The sequence below is a fragment of the Macrosteles quadrilineatus genome, unplaced genomic scaffold, assembly GCF_028750875.1.
Source record: "Macrosteles quadrilineatus isolate MER2022 unplaced genomic scaffold, UCM_ALF_1.0 Scaffold_1__1_contigs__length_201487025, whole genome shotgun sequence".
Lineage (NCBI taxonomy): Eukaryota > Metazoa > Arthropoda > Insecta > Hemiptera > Cicadellidae > Macrosteles > Macrosteles quadrilineatus.
This window is the reverse complement of record NW_026542594.1, coordinates 105,129,758-105,151,530: the sequence shown is the minus strand read 5'-3', so window position 1 is coordinate 105,151,530 and position 21,773 is coordinate 105,129,758. Positions and strand designations below refer to the sequence as shown.

The 21,773-nt window shown below is 37.9% G+C and overlaps 1 protein-coding gene across 1 annotated transcript in view; it reads right to left on the bottom strand.

Moving 5' to 3' along the window:
- The window catches only part of LOC129004524 (probable Rho GTPase-activating protein CG5521), a 247,406-nt gene that overhangs the window by 71,758 nt on the left and 153,875 nt on the right, over positions 1-21,773 (bottom strand). The window contains exon 27 of the mRNA XM_054433140.1: positions 722-883. Coding sequence (XP_054289115.1) covers positions 722-883 — 162 coding nt within the window. The remainder of the gene's footprint in view (positions 1-721; positions 884-21,773) is intronic.

Below are 21,773 nucleotides of genomic sequence, written 5' to 3'. Positions count from 1 at the left end.
AATCTTTTTGTTTTTTGGGGTCAAAAATGGGAAAAACCCATTTTTACCCCATAAAACCCCCTATAAACCCCCGTTTCCATGGTCCGATTATGCTGGATCGCGAACTCGGTCGAATAAACGTAGGTTTACACGCTTGTACCAAATTTCATCAAAATCGGATCATTTTTGCTCGAGTTATCGCGCTAACGGACACACATATATAAATATATATTAAATATATATTAATAAGCGAAATAATAAAAACCAGAGTACCCTGAAATTCATTTTTATTTAAACTGATACGTATTTTGGCACTAAGGCCATGATCACAGTACGAGCTATATAAAAGTATGTAAACAAATAAAATAAATAAATAGTTAATAACATATGTTTTGAATTCATATTAATTTTTGATTAAATGGTTAGGTGTATTTTTTAACATGTAAATGTGCAAGATTCTTCCCTGATTTGTCTGATTTTTTCATGTATTGGATTTTGCTTTTGTTTTTGCATTACATTGAGAATTTGGTCGCCGTATTCTTTTTAGTGTAGGTATATTTGCAGCTCTTCTTTTATATCCATTTTTTCACCCTTTTTTTCATAAATTAGAATTTTGACATATTCTTCTAATTTGCCACCTTCTAAGGCACCTGCGAGGGCGTGGTTCACAAGACAAACCAGAAATCTTGTATAAAATTTCTTACACAATACGGTCATTCACTGGTACAGGCACCCTACATACCTTAAATATGGATAGCAGAAGGCAAGAGTTATTTTTGGTTGTGAGCAGGGTTTGAGGAGACAGCCTCATGGTCCACTCTCCCAAACAAAACACCAGTGACGTCAACAACCGCTTGTCTGAGTCTCCCACAGGCATCAGGTGTGACAGTGTGCTGGCCAACACCTAAAAACAGCAATACAACATTTGAGAGGCCAGCCTCATGGTCTACTCTTCCAAACTAAACGCCAGTGACGTCAACAACCGCTTGTCTGAGTCTCCCACAGGCATCAGGTGTGACAGTGTGCTGGCCAACACCTAAAAACAGCAATACAACATTTGAGAGGCCAGCCTCATGGTCTACTCTTCCAAACAAAACGCCAGTGACGTCAACAACCGCTTGTCTGAGTCTCCCACAGGCATCAGGTGTGACAGTGTGCTGGCCAACACCTAAAAACAGCAATACAACATTTGAGAGGCCAGCCTCATGGTCTACTCTTCCAAACAAAACACCAGTGACGTCAACAACCGCTTGTCTGAGTCTCCCACAGGCATCAGGTGTGACAGTGTGCTGGCCAACACCTAAAAACAGCAATACAACATTTGAGAGGCCAGCCTCATGGTCTACTCTTCCAAACAAAACACCAGTGACGTCAACAACCGCTTGTCTGAGTCTCCCACAGGCATCAGGTGTGACAGTGTGCTGGCCAACACCTAGGAACAGCAATACAACATTTGAGAGGCCAGCCTCATGGTCTACTCTTCCAAACAAAACACCAGTGATGTCAGCATGTCTGAGTCTCCCACAGACATCAGGTGTGACAGTGTGCTGGCCAACACCTAGGAACAGCAATACAACATTTGAGAGGCCAGCCTCATGGTCTACTCTCCCAAACAAAACACCAGTGATGTCAGCATGTCTGAGTCTCCCACAGACATCAGGTGTGACAGTGTGCTGGCCAACACCTAGAAACAGCAATACAACATTTGAGAGGCCAGCCTCATGGTCTACTCTTCCAAACAAAACACCAGTGATGTCAGCATGTCTGAGTCTCCCACAGACATCAGGTGTGACAGTGTGCTGGCCAACACCTAGAAACAGCAATACAACATTTGAGAGGCCAGCCTCATGGTCTACTCTTCCAAACAAAACACCAGTGATGTCAGCATGTCTGAGTCTCCCACAGACATCAGGTGTGACAGTGTGCTGGCCAACACCTAGAAACAGCAATACAACATTTGAGAGGCCAGCCTCATGGTCTACTCTTCCAAACAAAATACCAGTGATGTCAGCATGTCTGAGTCTCCCACAGACATCAGGTGTGACAGTGTGCTGGCCAACACCTTCAAACAGCAATACAACATTTGAGAGGCCAGCCTCATGGTCTACTCTCCCAAACAAAACACCAGTGATGTCAGCATGTCTGAGTCTCCCACAGACATCAGGTGTGACAGTGTGCTGGCCAACACCTTCAAACCGCAATACAACATTTAGAACATAATTTTGAGAGGCCTTATGGTCTACTCTCCCAAACAAAATGTAGTGTTACCGTAAGTTAAATTAAAATATAGTTTTAATAAGACAAATACTTTATTAGGTAGCTTTTACAATAAATCAAGATTCAGAATGTTTACCAACAAAAACTAAACAAATAATATTCTAAGTACCTGGGGACCGAGCTTTGCTCGGGGAAAATAATTACTTTACTCTGAAAAGTATTGCAGATACATTAATCCACTCCCAATCTCCACACTGCTTACCTTCACTACTTACTTCACCACTCCCTACGTCGTGGACCTGTTTGCCCTCCTTCCCTATACCATTTTAGAATTGCAGATACATAAATGCCACAGACAGTTCCCACACTCTGCACTGCTAGCATTACTACTTCCTACACCATTTCCTACGTCATGGACCTGTTTTCCTCTCCTCCCTTCTCGTAGCATTTTAGGATTGTAGATACCTTAATGTAGTACCCATAAACAGTTCCCAGGCTCCAGTCTGCTCGCCTTTACTACTTCCTTTACCACTTCCTACGTCGCGGACCTGTTTCTCCCCCTTCCAATGGCATTTTAGGATTGCAGATACCCTAATCTAATCGTCATTAACAGTTCCAACACTCCGGGCTGCTTGCCTTTACTACTTCCTTCACCTCTTCCTACGTCGCAGACCTGTTTCCCTCCATTCCCATAGCATTTTAGGATTGTAGATACCTTAATCTAATCGTTATTAACAGTTCCCACACTCCGGACTGCTCACATTTACTACTTCCTTCACCACTTCCTACGTTGTGAACCTGTTTCCCTCCCTTCCCATAGCATTTTAGGATTGCAGATTCCTTAATCTAATCGTCATAAACAGTTTTCACACTCCAGACTGCTCGCCTTTACTACTTCCTTCACCACTTCCTACGTCGCGGACCTCTTTCCATCCCTTCCCATAGGATTTTAGGATTGTATCAACTGTTCAGATTGTAATAAGTATTACATAGGCCAAACTTCCCGCTCTTTCTCCAAACGCTTTAAGGAGCACATACCAAAGAAGACCACCTCAAAACAAACTTCAACCTTTGCTGAACATTTAATTACTCATCAGCATAATTACAGCAGCATTAATGAAAACATGGAAATTTTACATACGTCACAGGACAAGTTTAAAATTAACACCCTGGAAGAATTCGAGATATATAGAGCCGTCAAATCAGACATGGATAATGTTTTAAACGACCAACTTTATTTTAATTCAAACGTCATGTACAACACTGCAATAGAAATACTGGAGAGGGAAGGGGAGGGCAGAGACAATGGGAATGGAACCGACGAGCGATAAGAAAATGCGTGTGATGCTTGACCAGCTGTTTACCCTACAGTCTAGACGCAACTTCCGCATTATCAACACGGGTCCGCTTGTCGAGTTCAATGTTTTTATCGACCGTATATGTGTGCGCACTATGTGTTTATTCGTCGTGTGTTTGTGTGAATGTGAAAAAACTGTTACTGACGACCTTCATATGAAGTAATATCATCCTTGTACTCACCTGATGATGACCTCCTAGCAGGTTGAAACTGTGACATGTGACATTTATTCTGTCTTAAATCAGATGATGTAATATTTATTATTATTATTGTTTGTTGTGTTTATGTTAGTTTTGGAGTTTTCATGGTGAGTTCTATTAAAAACCAGTGTTCAGTACCAATAAATAAAATATAATTTATGAAGCTTTATCATTGGTGGCAGCGGTATAGGTACTATACAAACTTATATAGAATAATGGACCTTTTAAAACCTCCGTCAGCTATTGATTTAAATAGCAACACATTAAATGAATGGACTAAGTTCAAGCAAAAATTTCTGTTGTACCTGGAAGCAACTGAAAAATCTAAAAAGTCGGGGAAAATCAAAGTTGCTTTACTGCTATGTTTAATGGGGGATGGTTGCCTAGACATTTTCAACACCTTTGAATTGGATGATGGGGAAAAAGACAATTTAGACACTGTAATTAAATGTTTTGACGAATACTTTGAGCCTAAAGTAAACACTGTTATTAATAGGTATACTTTCTTTAACCTCAGGCAAAAGTCCGACGAATCAGTTCAGTCATTTGTAATTAGTCTAAAAAATCAGGCAAAAAAATGTCAGTTCGGGGATCAGGAAGAAAGCCTTGTAAGAGATCTATTGATAATAGGGACTAAAGATGAAGCGTGTAAAGAAAGGTTGTTGATGACGAGTGATTTGAAACTTGATAAAGCAATTCACTACTGCACGGCTAGGGAGGAGAGTAAAAAACAAGTGCAACTAATGAAACTTGATTCACAACTTGACGAAACAACTAATGTAGGATCTAAAATTCATAACATTACTTTACCAAATTCGAGTAACATTACAAATAAAAGACAAGTTAAAGTCTGCTCTAAATGTTTAAAAACTCACAATTACAGAAATTGTCCTGCTTGGGGAAAGAAATGTATAAAATGCAAGAAATTTAATCATTTTGCAAACGCCTGTAAGGCCCAAAACATTCATAACATTGAATCTAATGAGGACATTGAACCTAATGAAATGGGAATTAGTGGCGAGAGTCAGGACTTAAGTATTGAAACTATTGTTGTCAACACTGTAGACTCAAAACATAGTTGGTGTCAGAATATTACCGTAAATGGGGTTGACATATCTTTTAAGCTCGATACTGGCGCCGACGTCAATGTTATTCCTTACAAGCTTTATCAACAAATAGCTCCTGACGCTAACATGACGACTCCAGGTAAACGCCTCAAGTCTTATAGTGGGCATGACATCAAAGTTGTAGGTACTTGCCTTCTAAATTGTACACTGGGGGGTTCTAAAAGAAATTTTTTAGCAGAATTCTACATTGTGAATGAAGATGCCTGTCCCATATTAGGGCTTAAAACATGCCAAGAACTGAATCTCATTTCTAGAGTAAATGAAATAACTAAACCAAGTGAAAGTGTGTACGATAGATTTTATGATGTATTTTGTGATGAGCTAGGAAAATTACCATTCGTTTATGATATAAAACTTGAAGATACCGCAGTTCCTAAAGTTATTCCTGCCAGAGCTATCCCTAAAGCTTTAAATGATACAGTTAGGGAAGAGATAAATAAAATGGTCAAAGACGGTATTTTAAGAGAGGTAAGCGAACCTACTGATTGGGTACATCCGATTGTAATAGCAAAGAAGCCAAATGGTAAAGTTAGAATTTGTATTGATCCAAGAACTCTTAATAAGTATATTAAAAGGGAACACTACAAAATGGCGACGCTCCAAGAAATTTTCTCACAGTTGGATGGTGCAAGATACTTCAGTGTACTGGATGCTTCTTCAGCATTTCTACAGATACCGTTATCAGAGAATAGTTTTCGGTTATGCACCATTGCTACTCCTTTTGGCCGATTTAGTTATTGTAGACTACCTTTCGGATTGAATAGTTCCCCAGAGATTTTCCAAAAAGCAATGGACCATGTAACCTGTGGATTGGAGGGAGTGAGTGCATACATAGATGACGTCCTAGTGTTTGGTAACTCAAAAGAAGAACATGATGAAAGACTGGCTGCTTTCTTAGAAAAGGCAAGATATTTTGGACTTAAGCTGTCTAAAGAAAAAAGCCAGATTGGCCGTGAAAGTGTCCAATATCTAGGTCACAAACTTACTCCACAAGGTATTTCAATAACCGAATGCAAACTGAAGGCTATTCAGGACTACCCGAGCCCTAGGGATAAAAATGACCTCCAAAGATTTTTGGGAATGATTACATATGTAGGAAGGTTCATTGATAATCTATCTGATAAAACAGGACCACTACGATTACTGATGAGCAAAAACAAGTCTTTTATATGGACAAGTATAGAACAAAAATGTTTTGAAGCATTAAAGGAGGAGATAACAAAGGTTCCTGTTTTGGCCTATTTTGATGGAAGAAAGAAGTCTACTTTGTCTGTAGATGCTAGCAAATTTGGCCTCGGGGCCGTTGTTTTTCAAAATGACCATCCTATCGGCTACAGCTCTTCAGCTTTAACAGCAACTCAGCAAAGGTACAGCCAGATTGAAAAAGAGCTTCTGGCAGTAGTAAATGGTTGTAAAAAGTTCCACTATTACCTATATGGAACAGACTTCACAATAGAGACAGATCACAAACCTCTACTTGGTCTTATAAACAAACCTATAGCAAGTCTATCACCACGGCTTCAGAGAATGATGATGGAACTGATGAGATACAATTTTAAATTAGTTCACGTACCGGGGAAAAAAATGTTCATTGCAGACTCCCTGTCGAGAGCTCCAATAGATGAACATTTAAACACAAGTTATCTGGACAACGGAGCTGAGGTAGTTTACTCTCTTGCAGTTTTTGCTAATGACGATGTAGTAAATAGACATAAATATGCTACAGAAAGGGATGCCGCACTAAAGCAAGTACGTTTTTACATAGAACATGGATGGCCTGAGCACAAACAAAATTGTGATGACAAAGCTCACCCTTTTTGGGAAAAAAGGTATCAATTACATTTATACGATGATCTGATATATATGGAAGACCGACTTGTTATTCCGAGTGAGCTGCGACCCGACATGCTGAGGCAACTACACGCTTCACACCAAGGAATTAATTCGTGCCAAAACAGAGCACAGATGGCTTGGTACTGGCCAGGAATGATGAGAGACATAAAAAACACAGTAGACCAATGTACAACATGCCAGGAATACCAAAGATCAAACCCAAAAGAACCTCTTAAACCATATCCAGTGCCAGAAATCCCATGGGAAGAAATTGGAGTTGATTTCTTCAAAATTAACAATACCAATCACATGCTAGTGATTGACTATCATTCCAAATTTGTGGAAGTAAAGAAGATGAGTAGAACAACAGCTGATTCAGTAACTGCAGGATTGACACAGATATTTAGATCTCATGGCCTGCCTAAGAAATTACACTCCGATAATGGCCCTCCGTTCGATAGCCACAAGTTTTCCACGTTCACAGAAAGGTATAAAATTGAGCATATAACTTCGTCTCCGTACTACCCAAAATCTAACGGGATGGTGGAGAGGGCTATACAAACTTTAAAGTCAATGCTGTCTAAAACGCTAAAGACCAAGGGAGATCCAAACCTGGCCATAATCGATTACAATAATACTCCTAAAGCTAATCTCAGAGCACCTGCTCAAATGCTAATGGGAAGACTACTAAAGACTGTTCTTCCTGCTACTAAAGATTCCATGAAACCACTCTTCCCTACCAATGAAACAGTTCTAAATTTGAAGCAAGCCCAAGAAAAACAAAAAACATATTATGACAGATCGGCTCATCCACTTCCAGAATTAAAGGAGGGCGAAGAAGTTTATGTCCAAAAGGGAACTCGAGAATGGGCAAAAGGAAAAGTTGTCAAGAAACACAAAAGTCCGAATTCCTATTTGGTACAAATGGACAGCGGAGCAGTTTTCAGAAGAAACCGGTGCCAACTGAGACAATTTAAAATGGAAAAGAAAAAAGATTGAAATTGAAAAAAAGGACATGTGACATGTGACATTTATTCTGTCTTAAATCAGATGATGTAATATTTATTATTATTATTGTTTGTTGTGTTTATGTTAGTTTTGGAGTTTTCATGGTGAGTTCTATTAAAAACCAGTGTTCAGTACCAATAAATAAAATATAATTTATGAAGCTTTATCATTGAAACTAGTTGTGAAGACAACAATTGGATTGCAAGAATAAGGTATTTAAACCACTATCATAATTATTATTCGCAATCCGGAGGCTACTCACACCACAGGTGGCCTTTGCACACTGCATATCTGCTGATTTCAGTGATGGAAAGCAAATGAGTCAAGGAGTAGCCAAAGTCTTCAAAGCTAAATTTGGAAAACCATGTGAAAAAGATTTCTGTGCTAAAGATCTAACATTTCAGAAAACTAAAAATGGAGCAGCAATTTATGGATTGGTAACGAAACCTAAATATTTTCTTAACTCAGGGAACTACAGCAACTATCTTAATAACTACAACCAAGCCTTCAAACAGTTAGAACAAGATTTCAAAAACAAAAACTTCAAGAAATTAATTTGTTCTCCTATGGGATGTGTGCGGGATCGCATACCTCCTCATCACTTTATTGCTAATCTTAAAAAATTCTGCAGCAGAACTGGTGCATCCATCTTAATTGTCACATTTGATGAAACCTCAACAGGAAATTTACGTAATGGACTGACACACCCAGTTTTTGTACAGTGTCTCCGAGACCTAATAATTTCATCTTCACACTTGCCCCTGACTTCAGCTGCTGAGGAGTCTCCTACAACACCTAATGCTCAACCAGGACCTGCTCCAACCAACCCACAACCTGCACCTGGCACTACCCACCACCAGCCAACTGTAACAGTTGTAGTTGACCTCACATCTGATGACCAATCATGTTTGCAGTCCACTGTAGTTCCTGGTCATCTTGCCTATAGTGAAATAGTGAAAGTGTGTGAAAAAAAGCAGAGCAATAGTGAGAGTGTAGTCCAGATCATTGGTAACACAGAGTCTAGTGATACTAGTATTGATTTAGATGTAAGCCTTGTAAATACTAATGTTGAAATCACACAGCTTGTAAATAGTAATGTTTTTTTAGACCATTAGATAACTACAATAACAGACCTACTAGAAAAATCCCTTTTAAACTCTCAAGTAAGTCATCAGACAGACCCAAAATAGCTAAAAGTTTTTCAAATCTACTGTTATTTCATCAAAATGTACAGCACCTATCATCCAGATTAGACATCTTAAAAATTAATCTCACAGAAATCCAACCTACTGTTTTGGCAATATCTGAACACAAAATGACAGAACCAGAAATATCAGTTTTTAGTATTCCAGATTACAAAGTTTGTTCATATTTTGCTAGATCTATAAAAGTGGGAGGTGGAGTAATGATCATGATAAAAGATAACATTAAAAGTAAAAAAATCCTAATACCTGCTGTTGAATCTCTATTAGAAGAGAAAGAATTTGAGTGTTGTCTTGCTGAGGTCTCTTTCGCTGATTTAAATTGTGTAATAGCTTGTATATATAGGTCTCCCAAAAAATGTTTGATTAAAAATTTTCTGAATAAATTTGAAAGTTTGTGTAGTATTTTAAGTAAACGTTTTTCAAATATAATTTTAGCAGGGGATTTTAACATAAATGTGTTAAATAAAGATAGAACATACAAAGATTTTGTTAATATCTTAAAGATATATAATTTGTCATACTGGGTAAATTTTCCAACAAGGATAGATGTAAATTTAAATTCACAGAGTGCTATTGATAACATTATAAGTAATATAGAGAATAGAGATTGTAAAATTACAGGTATTGTAACTTGTATTTCGGACCATGATGCTCAACTCTTTGAAGTTTCATGCTCAAACAAAAACAGTAAAAAAATAACAAAAAAACTAATAAGGAAATTTTCAACAAATAATTATGATTTTTTTGAGAAAGAGTTATTGACAGAAACTTGGTTAGAAGTCTATCAGGCGCCTATAGATAAGAAATATGATGTTTTTTATAGTATATTTAATCATTATTTTAATGTATTTTTCCCTAAAACTTTAACAGCGATAAATTGTTTCAAAAAAAGTAATTGGATTACTGAAGAAATAATATGCAAAAAAAAGACAGATTAAAGAATTATAAATTTTATTTAGATTAAGTAAGAATGAAAGTCTTAAAATAACCATTAAAAAGTTGAAAGCTGAACTAAAGCAATGCATTGACAAGGAAAAAAAATGTTTTTTGATAGAAAAGTAAATAATGCAAAGAATAAAGCAAAACAAACTTGGAAATTAATTAACTCAGAGGTAAACAACAAAAAGATTTCAAAATGTAACATTGATATTTTGAGAGATGGTATATTTATTACTGATCCTCTCCAGGTCAGTAATAGTTTCAATGATTTCTTTGTGTCTGTGGTTGATAATTCTGTTCTTCCTAAAATTCTTCAAGGAAAAGGTAGTGTGGTGCATTCTCAGCATTTAATTTCCATTAATAAATTCAAATTCAAGCAAATTGATGAGAAAGATCTTGAAAAATTAATATTATCTTTTGAAAACAAATATTCTACTGGCTATGATGATGTTTCAATTATTACTGTTAAAAAAGTTCTTCCTGCTATTTTAAAACCTCTTTTACATATAGTAAATTCTTCTCTCATTTCAGGCATCTTTCCTAATAAACTCAATATAGCAAAAATTATTCCAGTTTTCAAAAAAGGGGAACCAAACGATGTTTTCTGTTACCGACCAATTTCACTTCTTCCAGTTTTTTCAAAAATCTTAGAAAAAGTTGTTTTTATACAATTGATGGATTTTTTAAATGAACATAACTTAATGGATTCAGAACAACATGGATTTCAAGCAGGCAAATCGACAGTCACTGCAGTTATTGAATTTATTGAAAGTATAATAAATGCAGTGGATAAGAGAGAAAAAGTAATTGGCATTTTTCTTGATTTAACAAGGGCATTTGATAGTGTATCGCATGAAAATCTTATCGACACTTTATCAAAATTAGGTATTCATGACAAAGAATTATATTGGTTTAAATCCTACCTATTTCTTAGGCAACAATATGTTGAGATAGAACATTATAAATCAGATTTCTCAAGTAAATATAATTACATCCAAAAGTTTAATTCACAGATGCAGATGGTCCGCCATGGAGTTCCGCAGGGGTCGGTGTTGGGGCCCCTCTTAAGTAGTAAAGGTGAGCATGCTACGGGAAGAGACACAGTTAGAACTGTTAAAAAAACATTCTTCAAATTAGCTAGGATCTTATCCATGGTTGACTGGAATATGGTACCAGCGCTGGTTATTCCAAAAGGCAAACTTTTGTACCTAAATAACCCTTAAGGCCCCGGCCACACGAGGCGGTTTAACCGCGCGAAGTTAAGCCGCGCGAAGTTAAGGGCTTCGACAACACATTGAATCAAATGAGAGTGGCCACACGAGGCGAAGTTTAGCCGCATAACAATAAAAGGTTTAAATTACCTGTATCCGTCAAGTGATCCTGGTTTGTAGTTGATTGACTACAGCCGTTTCATGTTGTAAAAACACATCTTCAGGTCAAACGTATATACATTGATTTAATCCATGGAATGGTCGTCAAGGTTTAAAGTTCACAAAAATAACACATACACGTACACGAAAACATTAACATAAATTGGCCAACACAAAAATACGAAAAACGCGTGATAGGCATCGGACACGTACGGCGCCGCTAGAAGGTAGGTCATGACTGTCGTGTGCCGGAAGTGATAGCCCCCCACTATCAGCTGTTATCTATTGTGGTCTAAGATGCGTATGGCGGCATTGTAAACAATGTTCGACTCGAATGAGAGTTTTTCATTTAAGATGTTATCAGGCTGTTTTTTTGAAGCACGATAAATTTCAAATTCTTCTAATGTGTCCATGTATTTTCCTTTGTTACATAAATGGAGAACGTTGAGATTATTGTTTATATCTGTATAGTTGTGGTTGGAGTTAATCAAATGGTTGGAAAATGCCGACTTAGAGGAAATTTTAGGCAGGTGTTCTTTGAATCGGGTGGTAAATGATCGTGACGTCTGGCCTATGTAGAAGCTCGGGCAGTCGTTGCAAGACAATTTATAGACTCCGGTTTTATTGAACTTGTTGTCTGCCCCTTCTCGTTGGTATCTTGATTTTAGCATCGAGTCAAGTCTATTTGACGTCTTGAATGCTACAACGATGTTACTTTTTGTCATCTCGCCCAAATTTTAACTTCCCAAATGACCGTAAAAATAGCCTAATATCCGAATTATTCAATGCCGAAACAGCAATAAAATATTTAAAAACAACCGAAGCACGAGACACAACTAGAGTGATGATTTCCAATAAAGTAAAGAAAACAATCAACAACCCAACATCTAGAATAAAGTATTTTTCTAAGTACAGGTCATTGAAACAAGTTGCAGCAAACATAAGGGACAAGCTGCAACAAAGCAACGCTCTTATCACAAAAGCCGATAAGGGGAACTGTTTAGTCTTCCTTACTAAAGATGACTATGTAAACAAAGTCCACGACTTTATTACAAATAATAATATTGATGAACTACGCCACGATCCCACTACATCATTCTCTAAGGAAATAAATAAATTAATTTCTCTATCTATTAATCTATTGTCCAAAGACGAAATAAGATATGCAAAGGTCACTAACCCCCAACCACCAATTTTACGAGGGTTACCAAAAATACATAAACCCAATGTTCCTGTGAGACCGTTAGTCAATTTTAGACCTTCCCCTGCCTACAACATCGCTAAGAAATTAGAAAAAATCATTAGAAATGAAATAGTCCTTGAAAATAATCACAGCATCAAAAATACAGTTGATCTAGTACAAAGAGTTCAAAATATCAGGCTTAAAAAATCACATACTATTGCATCGTTTGACATAGTGAATTTATACACTAATGTACCTGTTGATGAAACAATAAATATTCTAAGAAATAATTTAGAGAAGCATTCTAAATTACAGAAAGAAGCCAAAAATGAATTAATGAATCTAGTCAGCTGTGTATTAAAACAAAACTATTTTATGTTCGAGAACAGTTATTACATTCAAAATAAAGGTTTGGCAATGGGCTCCCCCCTTTCCAGCATCATGTCTGAGATATTTTTGAACCATTTCGAAAATCAGCACCTATGGTCAGATAATAACCGGCATAAAAACAAGTTGTCATTTTACTGCCGATATGTCGATGACACTTTGATCTTGTTTGATGGCAACGAGAGACAGTTAAAACTATTTGGAACATTCTTAAACAGTATCCATCCCAACATAAGCTTCACTCTAGAAACCGAAAACAACAATTCAATAAATTTCTTGGACGTCACTATTACAAAGAACGAAAATAGTTTGCAATTTAAGATATACCGGAAACCGACCACGACTGATCAGACAATACACGCATCTTCACACCATCCATACAGCCACAAGATTGCCGCTTATAATAGTTTTGTCCACCGCCTATTGTCCATTCCCCTCAACAATACTGATTACAAGAATGAGGTTTGCATATTAAAGTACATTGCTGTATCCAACGGTTACAAACCTTCCTTAATTGACAAACTCATTAAAAAACACTCCAACACAACCAGACCGAGTTTGGATGGGGAAAATAATAAAAAATACGTCAGTGCTGAGTATGGCGTTGTTCTTAATAACACCTTAAGAAGCGAGATGACAAAAAGTAACATCGTTGTAGCATTCAAGACGTCAAATAGACTTGACTCGATGCTAAAATCAAGATACCAACGAGAAGGGGCAGACAACAAGTTCAATAAAACCGGAGTCTATAAATTGTCTTGCAACGACTGCCCGAGCTTCTACATAGGCCAGACGTCACGATCATTTACCACCCGATTCAAAGAACACCTGCCTAAAATTTCCTCTAAGTCGGCATTTTCCAACCATTTGATTAACTCCAACCACAACTATACAGATATAAACAATAATCTCAACGTTCTCCATTTATGTAACAAAGGAAAATACATGGACACATTAGAAGAATTTGAAATTTATCGTGCTTCAAAAAAACAGCCTGATAACATCTTAAATGAAAAACTCTCATTCGAGTCGAACATTGTTTACAATGCCGCCATACGCATCTTAGACCACAATAGATAACAGCTGATAGTGGGGGGCTATCACTTCCGGCACACGACAGTCATGACCTACCTTCTAGCGGCGCCGTACGTGTCCGATGCCTATCACGCGTTTTTCGTATTTTTGTGTTGGCCAATTTATGTTAATGTTTTCGTGTACGTGTATGTGTTATTTTTGTGAACTTTAAACCTTGACGACCATTCCATGGATTAAATCAATGTATATACGTTTGACCTGAAGATGTGTTTTTACAACATGAAACGGCTGTAGTCAATCAACTACAAACCAGGATCACTTGACGGATACAGGTAATTTAAACCTTTTATTGTTATGCGGCTAAACTTCGCCTCGTGTGGCCACTCTCATTTGATTCAATGTGTTGTCGAAGCCCTTAACTTCGCGCGGCTTAACTTCGCGCGGTTAAACCGCCTCGTGTGGCCGGGGCCTTAAGGGTTATTTAGGTACAAAAGTTTGCCTTTTGGAATAACCAGCGCTGGTACCATATTCCAGTCAACCATGGATAAGATCCTAGCTAATTTGAAGAATGTTTTTTGCTATCTAGACGATATTTTAGTGATTGCACGTACCACTTCCGAAATGCACAAAAATTTAGAACTAGTCCTAGATAGGCTATTGAGATATGGTGTGAAAGTAAACGGTGATAAAAGTGAATTCCTTAAAAGTAGCCTAACTTTTCTTGGTCACCGACTTGATGCTAACGGCATTTATCCTAGCGAAGAATTAATGGAGAGTATTGTTAAAACTCCTCAGCCTACAAATATAACACAATTGAGAGCATACTTAGGACTTTTGAACTACTATGGGAAATTTTTACCCAACCTAGCTACTTTGTTACATCCAATGTATCGTTTGTTAAATAAAGGTTCTAAATGGGAATGGACATCCCAATGTGAGAATGCATTTGTTCAAAGCAAAAATCTTTTGCTTGGAAGTGCGATACTTGTGCCTTTCGACCCTAGATTGGACATTGTTGTTGCAGCCGATGCGAGCCCGTATGGTGTTGGGGCTGTGATTTCTCACCAGATGCCTGATGACTCTGAAAGGCCGATCGCCTTTGGTTCCCATACATTGACCCCGGCTGAAGAGAAGTATTCCCAACTGGAAAAGGAAGCACTTGCTTTGGTGTTTGCTGTCAAGAAATTTCATGTGTTTCTGTATGGAAAACGTTTTTTGCTGGCTACTGATCACCGGCCGTTAACTTTCCTACTTGGACCCAACAAGGGAATCCCTACATTAGCTGCAGCTAGAATCCAAAGATGGGCGATAATTTTGTCTGCGTATGACACCGATGCTCTGTCCCGTCTGCCAAGCACGAATGAGACTGTAGATGACGGTGACATCTCATTTTTCTCCGCCACGTCAGAGTTACCGATAACTCACAAAGAAATCAGCATTTCCACTAGATATGACCCAGTTTTGTCTAAAGCTACAGATTACACCTTGAATGGATGGCCTAATCATGTTGGTCAAGAAAATTTGAAACCATATTTTGCTCGAGCTCTGGAGCTATCTGTTGATAGTGGTTGTTTGTTGTGGGGCAGAAGAGTAATCATCCCAGAACTTCACAGGAAGGAAATATTGCAAATTTTACATTCTGAGCATCCAGGTGTTTCTTGTATGAAGAATCTGGCACGTAGTTATGTTTGGTGGCCGAACCTAGATAGAGACATTGAAGATCTGACAAAGTCCTGCCTTATTTGTCAGTCAACACGTAACGCCATACCTCTAGCACCTCTACAACACTGGTCTTGGCCTAAACACCCGTGGCAACGGCTCCACATAGATTTCGCCACATTTAAAAATCAAAAATTCCTGATTGTGGTTGACAATCACTCAAAATGGATTGATGTGTTGCATACGACTTCTACTACTTCTCAGCGAACAATTGAGAAACTTCGAACTTGCTTTGCTACATTTGGATTACCATGCACGGTCGTTACGGATGGCGGTCCTCAACTCACATCGAAGGAATTCAATGACTTTTTGAAAGCTAATGGTATAACTCATGTAGTTTCTCCACCATACCATCCAGTGTCCAATGGATTGGCCGAGCGTGCCGTGCAGACGAGCAAGAATGCATTTATCAAACAATTGTTACAAGATGAAAAATCAGGATCACATAGAACGTTGCAACACCGAATTGATAATTTCCTTTCCATGTATAGAAACACACCTCACTCTACTACAGGTGTTACACCTGCTGAAATGATGTTTAAATTTAAACCCAGAATTAGTCTTGACTTACTCAAACCGCACCTGGACAAGAATATTGAAGACAAATATCACAAGATTGAGAAATCTACTAACACCAGAAGAGGGTGTGCACGCCATTTTAATGAAGGTGATTAGGTGTTTGTAAAAAGTGTGCGTCAAGAACAACTAAAATGGTTGCCGGGGGTTGTAAAGAAAGTCATAAGTCCCATGACTTATACTGTTTTGGTGGGAGGTCGCTACCGTTTTGCTCATGCTGACCACTTAAGGGTGAATGAGTGCGTCTTAGAAGAAAATGCGACAATTCCTAATCCAACAATAGTTTCACCTCAACGGATTTGTAACAGTCCGGTGAAATCACCAATGAAACAACAAGAAACTACAGTAGTAACCTCAACATGCTTACAACATGATAACAATAGCCAACAACCAGCGGAAGTCAAGGAATTGATACATCCAACAACACCAGATAATATAACACAAAGCCCACTCGTCTACATGCTAAAGGTAAAGCCGGCCACTACTATTCTTTGCTCTAATTTGCTAGTCGTGTCTAACCGCTTTTCAGGTTACCTTTATAGTTTGTTTTACAAGTCAGTCAAAGTAGCAATAAGTACCACTTAGAAAAAAGTGATGATCCCTACAAAATGCTACTTATGTTAAGAGCAACCCCTCTAGAAAATGGGAAAAGTCCAGCGGAATTACTTTTCGGGAGAAGGATCCGCACTTATGTTCCAATAATGTCTGATCAACTAAGACCCTATCTGGTAGACGCTGAAAAGTTAAGGGAAAAGGAAGAAGCAAGAATTGATCGTCATAAGATTTATTTTGACAAAAGACATAGAGCCACAGAATTGCCTACTCTACCTGTTGGAGCTCAAGTCCATATAAAGGACAGGAATCAAGAAGGAACTATATTAAACAAACATCCTGCACCTCGATCCTATATCATTCAAACGCAAGATGGTTGTTTGCGGAGGAACAGAAGATCACTGCAAAGATTTAGCACTACTAAATCAAATCAAATCAAATTTGGTAATTTGGTAAATTTGGTAATTTGGTAAAGAATTTGGTATTATAATACGACTTCCAAAGAGAAGTATGCCATTTTGCTCACTTATATCTTCTCTATGATACCAGTAGGGCAATACGTCCTCTGGAATCTTAGATTTTTCTGGCCAACCTTTCACACAATACTGAGACACATGTTTTAGAGTTTCATCTTTCATAGTTTCTTGATTTATTACTCGCAACCTTTCATCCGAAACTGATGGTAGAGTAGTGTCAATATTTTGTATATAAGCAAGGATTTCCTCTGTAAGTTCCCATTCCTCTTCAGAGTTCTCTGTGTCTCGAGACAGTGCATCAGCCAAAATCAACTGTTTCCGGGCGTGTAGGTAATATCATATGTATATCTCATCAGTCGGAGTTGTATTCTCTGAAGCCTGGGAGTAATATTGTCCAAGTCTTTTATCTTGAATATGGATAGCAAGGGCTTATGGTCTGTCTCAATAGCAAATGCAACCCTAATATGAAGTGTTCAAATCGTTCACACCCCCATGCAATCGCTAGAGCTTCTATTTGAGCCCAACTACGTTCGGCTGATGACAAACTTCTCGAAGCATAGGCCACAGGACGTTTAGTTCCATCTTCTTGAAGCTGAAGTAGTGCAACTCCAATACCGTATGACGAGGAATCCGCTGAGAGGAACGTTTCTTTAGACATGCTGTATAAAGCGAGACACGGTTCGGACATCAATGACAGTTTAATCTTTTCCAAAGATTAAACATCTAGTTAACATCTAGTAGATTTAACATTTAGTTAAAGATTAGGTTGTTGGGGGGTCTTGATCAGGCCCCCAAACAAATTCTGTATTTCTTTGCAGTAAAGCATGTAGTGGATGAACTATGGTCGACAAATTATGAATAAACTTTGCTACGTAATTGACAACACCTAGAATTCTCCTTAGTTCTTTAACATTAGTTGGCGTCTTGAGTTTTTGGATAGCCTCAACACGAGAGGGATCTGGCTTAATACCATTTTTAGTTACAAGGTGGCCTAGTAAACTGATACTGTCATGCCGGAACACACATTTTGATCTGTTAAGTGTCCAGCCCTTTTCCTGTAGCCTACACAAAACACTATGTAAATTTTTGTCATGTTCTTCCATATCTTTCCCGTATATAGTTATGTCATCGGAATGGCAAACAACACCTTGAAGGCCTTCAAGTGATTCAGACATTTGACGCTGGAATACTTCTGAAGTCTGAACCAGTGGAAATCCCGAAAGGGAGTCGTAAAAATCTGAACCTTCCAAAAGGTGTGATGAAAGTAGTCAAATATGAAGCTTCTTCTGTTATGGGTATTTGCCAATAACCCGAGTTAGCATCTAGTTTTGAGAACACCTTAGCACCATCTAATTGTCCCAGTGTGTAGTCTACAGAGGGCACAGGATATAGTTCTCGTTTAAGACTCTCATTAAGTTTAGTAAAATCTACGCAAAGTCTTATTGAATTGTCCTTTTTAGGGACAATGACAAGAGGTGAACACCAGTCAGTTGGAGTGTCTACTCTCACAATAACACCTTTATCCAACATTGCATCCAGTTCTCTTTTTACAGCATCTTTATAGGGTAGGGGAACACGCCTTGGAACTTTGAGAGAGTACGGTTTAGCGTTTGGCTTTAATTTTATATTATAATGAGCTTGTGTATCACCAAGACCGTTGAGAAGTTTAGGATATGATGTAGAGGGATCAAATGAACCAGTTGAGTTGACTTGAAACATCCTTTTAACTAGACCCAATTTTTCACTAACTTCATTGCTCAACAGGGTTCTATCAGCACCAGATATTACATAAAACTGAGACTTACAATATTGATTCTTGTACTGGATTGTACCCTCAAATACACCCAAGATATTAAGGACAGATCCGTTAGGCCCAATTAAAACTTTGTTACTTGAATTTAGTGGGTACATAAATAATTTCAACTTATAAAGTGATTGGGGCAAGACACAAACGTCAGCTCCAGTGTCTATCTTAGCTTGAATACATACTCCATTTAGTTTAACTTCAGCAGACCATTTTGCTTTAGGATTCTTTTGAGGATTAATAGACCCCACAAACTTGTCACTCTTAATAACTTCATCTTGAAGAGGATTTGAATTTATTTCCTTGACATTTTTTGAACTGGCAACATTTAGCAAACTGGCCCTTCCTGTTACAGTTTCGACAGAAAATATTCCGGGCAGGACATTTTGGTCGTTCATGTTGAGCGTTACCACACCACTGGCATTGATTGTAGTAATTGGTACTGGACGCATTGGAATCAACTGGAGGTTTCTGAGAAAATTTAGTGCCCCAAGTCCTTGAAGTGCCTTTATCTGCAGTTAGTGCATGTTCAGAAGACCTGGACCTCATCAATGATTGTTGCATTTTAACCGATTCGGCTTGCTTAACATTTGAGACAGTAGAATCAAGTGTTAGATCTGCATTCATTTGTAGTTTTTCAGATAAACTTTTGTCTCTAATCGCTACAACAAGTTGATCTCGTATAGCCTCATCTTTATAAGAAGCAGGAAAATCGCATCTAGAAGCCATATCATGCAGATCATGAATCAAACTCTCAACACGCTCTTCCTCATGTTGAATCCTAGTATGAAACATGTACCTCTCAAAGATTACATTTTTAGAAGGAGCGAAATATGTATCAAATTTTTTTTTAAACAGTTTTGAAACTTTTACTTTCCTCAGATGTCAAATTAAATGATTCAAATATGCTGTCGGCCTTTTCGCCCATCATATATAGTAAGGTGTTTACCTGATATGGTTCGTCTTCATTTGTGAGCCCAGATACCGCATGAAAGCGCAAGAAACGGGTTTTCCATTTAGACCAGTTTTCTCCTTTAAAATCAAAATGTTCTGGGAAGGAACACTAAAACCTTTCATCTTTATGTACTGTATTGCTAAAACAATAAAAAACCCGCTGCCACCATGTAGTGTTACCGTAAGTTAAATTAAAATATAGTTTTAATAAGACAAATACTTTATTAGGTAGCTTTTACAATAAACCAAGATTCAGAATGTTTACCAACAAAAAATAAACAAATAATATTCTAATACCATATGTTCTCAAACACATATGAATAACAACACACAAAACACCAGTGCAGCAATACAACAATACAACATTTGGAACATCATTTTGAGACGCCTAATGGTCCACTCTCCCAAACAAAATACCAGTGATGTCAGCATATCTGAGTCTCCCACAGGCATCAGGTGTGACAGTGTGCTGGCCAACACCTTCAAACCGCAATACAACATTTAGAACATCATATCGGGAGGTCTTATAGTCAAAGTCAGAAGGTTTTCTTTATTTTTTGGAAACAAAATGCTATTCTACCTTCTAAAGATATCAAATTAAATGTTATTCATTGTGACCCTTGGTTGAAATATATAATTGATAAAATATAAGAATTACCTTATCCAACCACAGTTGCTGGTATGACAACTAGTTTCGTTCCTTAGAACATTGTCAGGTCATTGTATGCAACCACATCATCAATGTATTAACCCTTTCCGCTCAAGCGGCGGGGGAGCCCCGCCGTGCGTCATGGCCGCACGAACTCTAATGTTGGGCCAGGCCCGCCGTCGCTATGACAACGTACTGTACTTTTATTTGGACATACATAGTTATTTATTTCGCCACTAGGGTTGATGTTTGACATCTGCTGCCATCTGGGGAATTTTTTCAGAACCGTTTGAACAAATATTCAATGCTCAATATTAAATCTTAGAGCTTATGTTAGTCGTCTTCACTCGTTAACTGAACTGCTGTCTGTAGCGGCAGCTGACTGACTGCACGGCAGCTGTTTACTAAATGTTGCTTAGTTTGTTTACTGCCGCATGTAGTTGGGTTGTTATTATCGAATTGCGTGCTTTACTTTTACTTTTTATTATTGTTTACATACAATCAGATATTTTCAGTTAGTTGTTTATTTTCGTGTTTGACTGAACTGTTATGATTTGAGTTAGTTAGTTAGTTAGTTCTTGTTACGTAAGCCCATAAAATGGATGAAGACGGCGATGATTCGTTGCTAAATCGCAAAATTGCTGATGGAACAAGTAATATAAGTGATTCTGATATAGCTGGTTTGTTATTTGAAGACGATTTATTATCAAATAGCAGTTCAGATCCAACCGATCCAGAATTAGACGACGACGAAAATAGTGATGAAGATGGTGATAATAATAGTGATCCCGATTTGCCGATTGAACATATTGATCCATTTTATCTTCAAGATGATGTTAACTTTGGGACATTAGATGATATACCTGGAATACATAATGTAAGTACCGATTTGCCTGTTGAACATAGGCCTATTGATGATCATTTTTTTCAACAAGATGATGTAAACTTTGGGACATTAGATGAAATACTGGGAATACATAATGTAAGTATCGGTGGGCATACCGAATTACCTGTAATTACTGAACCAAGCTGTTCCAATATTTTGAGTCAATCAAAAAGACTAAAACTTGACAGACCGAGACCTAGCTCTATCCCAGTTTGTACTGAATCAGGACCTTCTTCACAATCAACCAAACTTACAACAGGTAGACATTTGCGCGGATCGAGAAAAACTAAAGTCTCAAAAACCAAAAAGAAGTCTAG